Source organism: Zingiber officinale, chromosome 6A (assembly GCF_018446385.1).
Source record: "Zingiber officinale cultivar Zhangliang chromosome 6A, Zo_v1.1, whole genome shotgun sequence".
NCBI lineage: Eukaryota > Viridiplantae > Streptophyta > Magnoliopsida > Zingiberales > Zingiberaceae > Zingiber > Zingiber officinale.
The window spans coordinates 143,465,706-143,472,964 of NC_055997.1; the positions used below are offsets into that span (position 1 = coordinate 143,465,706).

Consider the following 7,259-nt stretch of genomic DNA (forward strand, 5'->3'; position numbering starts at 1 on the left):
GAATATTCTGTAAATTTTGATTTGGAGGTGGTTGTTGGTAGAATGAATTACCGTACTTCAAATTAAGATGATCCTTCCACCTCGAATTGTAGGTAGTTGAATTGTGGTCATATCTTTGTTGGAATTGAGGCCTAGCTATAGCTACCAATGATTCATCTTGATGGAGATTTGGACATAAATTTTAAGTGTAATCTTGACTCGAACAAATGCCACAAACCCTCATCACTTGAACGGGAAAAACTGAAGTTTGGTTAGCATTATTCAATGTCATTTGTTTGACCAAAGACGTCAACTCCAACAATGAACTCTTGATTTCCTTTTGCTCTTTAGATACCAATTGAACTTCATCGACCTCTAGTAGTAAGTGCTCTACTCCCAAATTGTTGAGAATTTTCGGTCATATTTGGAATAAGCTCCCTAGCTTATTCTGGAGTCTTATTAACGAAAGCTCCTCTAGCTACTATATCAATCATGCTCCTACCATGGGGAGTAATCCTTCATAAAACTATTGAACAAGTAAATGATCACTGATTTAATATTGAGGACAACTTGAATACAATTTTTTGAACCTTTCCCAATAATCATAAAGAGTCTCTCCTACAACTTGTTGAATTCCGCAAATGCTCTTCCTTATAGTTGTGGTTCTTGAAGCTGGAAGTATTTATCTAAAAATGATCTCTTCCTATCAATCCAACTCATAATAAATTTGACTGGAAGATAATATAACCATTCCTTTACTGCTCCTGACAAGGAAAATGGAAAAGCTCTCAGCTTGATATCTTCCGCTGAAATGCCCTCTGGCTTTATGGCTAAGAAAACCACATGGAACTCATGTAAATGCCTGTAAGGATCTTCCCCGAATAAACCTTGAAACTTAGGAAGCAAATGTATTAAGCCTGATCTAAGCTCAAAATCCACTGCCAGATATAGATAGGTAATCCAAGAATACTTGTAGGCCATATCAGCAGCCGCAAACTCCTTCATAGTCAAGTTGTTTTCTGCCGTTGAAGTAACTAAAATTTGAGGATTATTTTTAGAAATTTGTCCTCTCTTGAATTCTCAAAGCTCTAAAAGTCCTCTCAATCTCTAAATCAAGTCAAGTAACTTATCACACGAAGACCTAGTCATGAAACAAAATCAATTATTAGAACACAAGTATTAAGGCAATAAGATCAAGAAAATGAAAACAAAGGAAAAAACAAAACTATGCACAATCTAAAACAAACACACAATTATTTCGTTCCCCGACAACGACGCCAAAATTTGATGATGCGAAGTTGAGTGTCAAGAGTGACCTTCAAATTAACAATTTACAATTCAATGAACTTCTTAACTATACAATTATGTTGTAATAAAGAGTCCAGGATTAAATCTCTCGAGGAACTAACAATTAGATGTTTGTCTTAGACTTAGAACTATTTTGGGGTTTCCATCATAGACATGAGGGTTGTTTGGCTTTTGGATTAAGGTCTAGTAATAAAATAGCAAAACAAGTATGAGATTAACCCTAATGAAATGAACAATTTCCTATCCACCTATTAATAGTGAACTCACAACATATTGTCACACTATGTTATGCTTTCACCATCAATAGAATTAAACTAAGGAATGAAATAGAAAAGGTTGAAATGGAACCTAATCTAGTGAATGAGGTCACTACAGCAAAAGAGAAACTAATTGCATCTAATGATTTCTAAATGAAGTAAAGAACTAACCTTGATTGTGACTGAAAACGCAAATTTATACAACTAACCTAAACTACTCCTTAACAAAGAAACCTAAGCTAAGCTTAATGGAACTAAATTAACAACTAAACTAATTGATAAAAATTGAAATACAACTAAAGAACAAAAAAGATCAAGAATCAATTCTAATCTATATAACATATCCCTTTGGAATTTTTGCAAGAAAAAAAATAGAATGGAAGAGCAAAGAAATAGAATTCAGAATCTAAGAATAGAGACAAAATTGCAATTACAAAACTAAGTGTGCAAAAGCTTTAAATGAACTAGAATTGTAGAAATAAAAACATGTAAAACAAAATTGCGTCAACATAAGTTCAGAATCTAAAGTAACAAAACATCTCAATTCCCTAACCACACTCCAACATTCCTTCTCCTTGGCATTACACAAGGAACCGCAATGACACTTCATGAGATGTCGGAAGAAAAGAACCTCAGCTACAACTCAGCCATGAAGAGCTAAGAATGCCCAAGAAACCTCCTAAGTGAACAAAGACCAATTGGGACTGTCAACGAACCGAAATCTGGAATTCTGCAATCTGGAATCGCTGCTCGTAGATGAAGGCTGCGGAAGATGAAATGTTGTCGGAGGAGACTCAGCAACACTGGAAGAACACCGCCTGTGTTGCTGAGGTGAGGATGGACCAAAAGATGGGAGGAACGCCTCCTAATCAGTGGCAAAAATAAGAAATCGCGGACTGGAATCACCATCGAGAAACCTCCGCCATTAGTTCCTGATGATCGGAAGTTGATTGCCGGTAGTTGAAGACTTGAACATCGGGTGCTGAGATGCAGATCTGGAATTGGAACGGGGCTATGCGTCCGTGCGAGGAAGAAGACGGCACGGCGAATAGTAGCACAAGCCACTTTTCATCATGCCAGACTTGGTTTTTATACTCTGTGTGGTTCGGTCCAATGCAGTGGCTTGAGCCCAGTTCAAGTGGAATGTTTTAAGGGCAATGGATGAGAGGTCAAACTTGGGTTGAGCTCAATGGGTTGGAAAGTGAGGTTTGGACTTCTTTATTGGTTGAATGAACCAAGCCTCCACTTGAATCATGCATCAATTTAAATGTTCTACAAGACCAAATTCAAATTAAGACAAATATCTCATGCATTAAGATGAAAAATATATTTAAGCATAAAACGATTCTTAATCTATAAACATCTCAAATGCGGTAATTAGCAAATACAATTCGTTCAAAATTATCCAACCTCAACTAAAAAGACGTATCAAATAAATGAATTATCAAGGGGTGGTGGGCTACCGCCGACCGCCTAGGTAGCACTAGGCGAGGATTTTTTTGAACATTGTCTGTGCACGTTGAATGTCAGACCAGTCAGGAAAAATTTATCGAAATTAAACAACCAATATTTTACCATGTGAATCATTTAAGAAATCATCATAATTTTTTATATTTTTAAAATTTTAAATTTTTTTATTAAAACTCTAAAATTTAAAAAATGAATAAATTTAAGAAATCATCATGATTTTAATGATGTATTTTTTTTAAAAAAAATGAGCTTTTAAAATCATCAATGACTTTTATATGAAATTTCTTAATAAAATAATTAAAATTTTACTTTTTTTTATTTAGTTAGGTCGAGTTATTTTTTTGTATTTAAATAAAAAAATATATTTTATATTTTAATTTAGACTGATAGGTAAAAAAAGGTATTTTTTTTAGAGAAAAATGAATGATGCACCTTCTAAAAATTCTAGAGCTTTGAGTTTATCCTCTCGTAAAACGCCGAGGATAAAATAAAAAAGAAAAACAATCCCCGCACAGATTTTAAATCAAACAGTCTATCATTTTTTAATAAATAATCAGAGAAATGGGTTTCGACTCTTGGAGTCTATCCTTTAAATTCTCCTTTTCTTAGAAGTAACAAGATTAATATTAGGTAAGTCATTAATATTATAATATAATTAGTTAATATGAAATAAATTTATTACTATATAACAAATAAGTGTATAGAGAATTTTATCCTTTCAAGAATATTTTTGACATCAATGCTTGCATTAAGTAATCAATCATTTAATTTGATGATACATATATAGAAATTTATTTGTGGTTACAAAAAAAACATTTATGTCATATTTAATATTACATATATATATATAAGGGCCTCATATTTAGTAGATATTAACCTGACATTTATTTTGGTTTTAGAATTCTTATAATATAAATAGATGTATGTACATGAGAAGAAGAGCAAAATAGTTTGTCATTATGGCATCAATGTGCCTAATTTACTCGTCATTGCTCTTCTCTCTTTTGCTTTGTTCAATTGAAGGAAGAAACAATATTCCCTTGACTGTGGAAGAAGATCTGGAGTTAGAGAATGAGCTCCAAAGCCTCAACAAACCCCCGGTCAAAGTCCTAAAGGTTTAAGTCTGATTCATTTTAATAATATTATTTGCCATATTGATGATATATAATTTTTTCTTTTTTTATGTTTACTTCGCTGCTGCGCGCAGTCCTTCACTGGGGATCTTTTTGACTGCATCCAAATCTACAAACAACCTGCATTCGATCATCCTGCTATGAAAAATCATAAGCTACAGGTATTTAATTAACTATATACATGATTTTTTATATTAGCCAACAAATAGATTTTCTTAATTTATATGTATGTGTTTGCAGATTCGACCAAGTTTTCAAACGAAGAACGATGTGAATATGGATGAAAAATTTAAACCAGTTTTAGATCCAGGCTTCAACGATACTTGCCCTCTAGGAACTGTTCTCATTCGTCGAACTCGAAAAGAAGATCTAATCATAGCTAAAGAACTACCCAAATACTTCAGGAACTATGGCTCTAGATATCATGTTCTTGATTCTTCCGAACAGAATTATGTAAATATCATCGCAAAAGTAGAGTTCCAGCAGTTAATTCCTTATAATTAAATTAATTGCATGATACTCCTGTTGAATTTGTGAGTGCAGTATGCGATTGCTGAGAGCCAAACCGGTCGTTACCATGGCTTTGAATCAAAGATCACTACGTGGGCACTTCCAAATGTGGGGCCAAATCAAGTCTCTCAAAATCAAGTATGGATGATCGGAGACGTCGATGCTGATTATGACGAGCAGACTGTTATTCAAACCGGATGGCACGTAAGTTACCCTGATATATATACATTCATATGCATGCATATTTCTCATAAAATCAATTTGTTGATTCTTGTAATTAATTTCCTTTTTATTATTATTATTATTTCAGGTTTATCCCCAGCTATATAAGGATACTTCTAGTCGTTTTTTCACTTTTTCTACGGTAAGTATATATACTCTAAAAACAACTAAACTGCGTTTTTTTAAAAGTGTTTTAAGTATATACCTCACACATGATAATGTATATATTCAGACCGACGGTTACCAGACGGGCTGCATGAACTTAAATTGCAAAGGGTTCGTACAAGTTTCAGCAACCCATGCACCTGGATATGCCTTCAAAGGTGACAACCTTTCTACGTACGGAGGCTTACAAGCATACTTTGACTTTCGAATACAAAAGGTACCTAGTGTTATTTGTTTAATTATATGGTGTATATATATATATACTGAATGATTGTATATATTTTAAAACCGTATATGTTTCATGTAATGGATGGATGCAGGATCCTCAAACTGGTAACTGGTGGTTGGCAATGGACCGTGTCAATCTTGGATATTGGCCAAAGGAGCTTTTCCCTAATTTAGACGTGTCGAAATTGATACAGTTTGGAGGTCAAGTGCGTACACCCAACGATGTGCCGTCTCCTCCCATGGGGAATGGCCATTTTCCCCAAGAAGGGTATGATAAAGCCAGCTTTTTTTTGTTCTCACGGTTCATAGGGGAAGACAACCAAGCTTACACTCCGGGTAAGGGCAGTGCGTCTCTGATCACGAATGCAGATGCCAAATATTATCAAGTCGTAGGAGATCCTCCATCCAGAGGTGATTGGGATGTTGCTTATGGTGGACCGGGTGGGTTGGTTGCTGGCTAGTTACGTTATACTACTCAACTGATTGTGACATCATGGGCATAATAATAAATCGTAATCTCTTTGTCGAATAAGAAAGGAATGGTGTTTGTTCACGACATCATCTAGCATTTATATTAATTGCAATGCACTTTTCATGGACAATTTTGTATCTGTATTTTTGTCAAAAGAGGAGTTTTGACATAGTGATAAAATTGTTATCGAATAATTAACTTTAAAGACATGAGTTTAAGTTGTGAAAATAACTTCTTGCACTATAATGCAAAATAAAATTATGTATTATAGATTCAATGTGATTGGATCTTTCCCCGTGAAATTCAGTGTTGATGGAAATTTTGTACACCAAACTGCCTTTTCTAATCTATTTTGACTAATAATTTATAAAATTTGAATAGAAAACAAGAATATCATCAACAAATATATAGGAATTATAAAAAACATGGGGGTAAAATGTCCCAGTGAGATGTGTGCCAAGAATTGAAATGCTAAAAAATGAATATTTATAGAGGAAAGTTGAATTTGTCAAACGTTAATCTTGGTAAGCCATACACATGTTGATAATTTTAAATTAACTTAATAAAACTTTTAAGGCAATCGATTTTTAATTAATTATTTTTTTAAAATTTAATCATTTTTTTAAATATCAGGTAAATCGAGAAGCGCTCGAGGTAGCCAGCGCCGAAGTCCAGCATCTTTTGATTATGCCCCCTATTTAGAGAAAAAATTTCTGCAAATAAACCGTAGCTGAGGTTCGAACCATGAGTACCTGAGTGATAACCTAAATGTTCTATCGTGACACCATGATCTCGTGGACAAGGCCATTATGGATAATGGTGCATGACTCGTTAATTAAAGAACAAAACCATTTGAAAAGATGCACTTATTTTTTTATTTTAGCCAAAGGCATCCTATAAAAAAAATAAAAAAAATACTCAAAAATAATTTTATTATAGAATATAGTAGCTATTTAAAAGTGCTTAATTTAATTAAAATTACCACTTAAAATACATTTATATTAAAATACTTTTTATGAATTTAATCTAAATTATTCAAACTTAATATTAAATCACTTTAACAAAATTATAACAAAAATAGTAATTATTATCTTATTTGTGAGGTGAAAAATATAATAGGACAATAACTAATTAAATCCTACAGTTGGGGCCATGTGGACTTTTCCATTAGATTTCATTTAACTCATTCGTTTTCGATTTGCTAATTGTATTTAAAATCATCTTATTTTAGTTGATCCTTTTTTTCCTTTTTTTTTTTTTTTTTTTTTTTTTTGTAAAATCTTAATTTCTTTTTTTTATGTCTAATCAAAACCTTCTCTCTTTAATTTATAAAGGATACGATCAAGTGTTCCTCTATATATATATATATATAATCTTGTTACCCTGCGGGACTTCAAAAACGTGCCTGTGCGTCACTCCTGTGCTGGCGCTGCAGACGTGGATTCTTTGACTTTCCACTTCACAGAACATAATATTGGATTTACTTAAAACTTCGAAATGAAGCTAGGGCAGAGC

At 33.2% G+C, this 7,259-nt stretch overlaps 1 protein-coding gene and 1 long non-coding RNA gene across 4 annotated transcripts; one reads left to right on the top strand and one right to left on the bottom strand.

Annotated features, from left to right (window-relative positions):
• Window positions 1-500: 500 nt before the first annotated feature.
• Window positions 501-2,603, bottom strand: LOC121998453. 3 transcript variants are annotated; one of them, XR_006116503.1, is made up of 2 exons: window positions 2,261-2,603; window positions 501-1,120 (listed from the first exon to the last, which is right to left on the bottom strand). It is a non-coding gene; the product is annotated as an uncharacterized LOC121998453 (long non-coding RNA). The 3 variants fall into 3 exon arrangements; XR_006116504.1 differs by having other exon boundaries at window positions 2,176-2,603; XR_006116505.1 differs by having other exon boundaries at window positions 2,098-2,603.
• Window positions 2,604-3,973: 1,370 nt separating this feature from the next.
• LOC121995423 lies at window positions 3,974-5,733 on the top strand. Its single transcript, XM_042549167.1, has 7 exons — window positions 3,974-4,129; window positions 4,222-4,308; window positions 4,388-4,600; window positions 4,691-4,861; window positions 4,968-5,021; window positions 5,112-5,261; window positions 5,365-5,733. The coding sequence occupies exons 1-7, from the start codon at window positions 3,974-3,976 to the stop codon at window positions 5,731-5,733; spliced, it is 1,200 nt and encodes a 399-aa protein (XP_042405101.1).
• The last annotated feature ends 1,526 nt before the right edge of the window (window positions 5,734-7,259 follow it).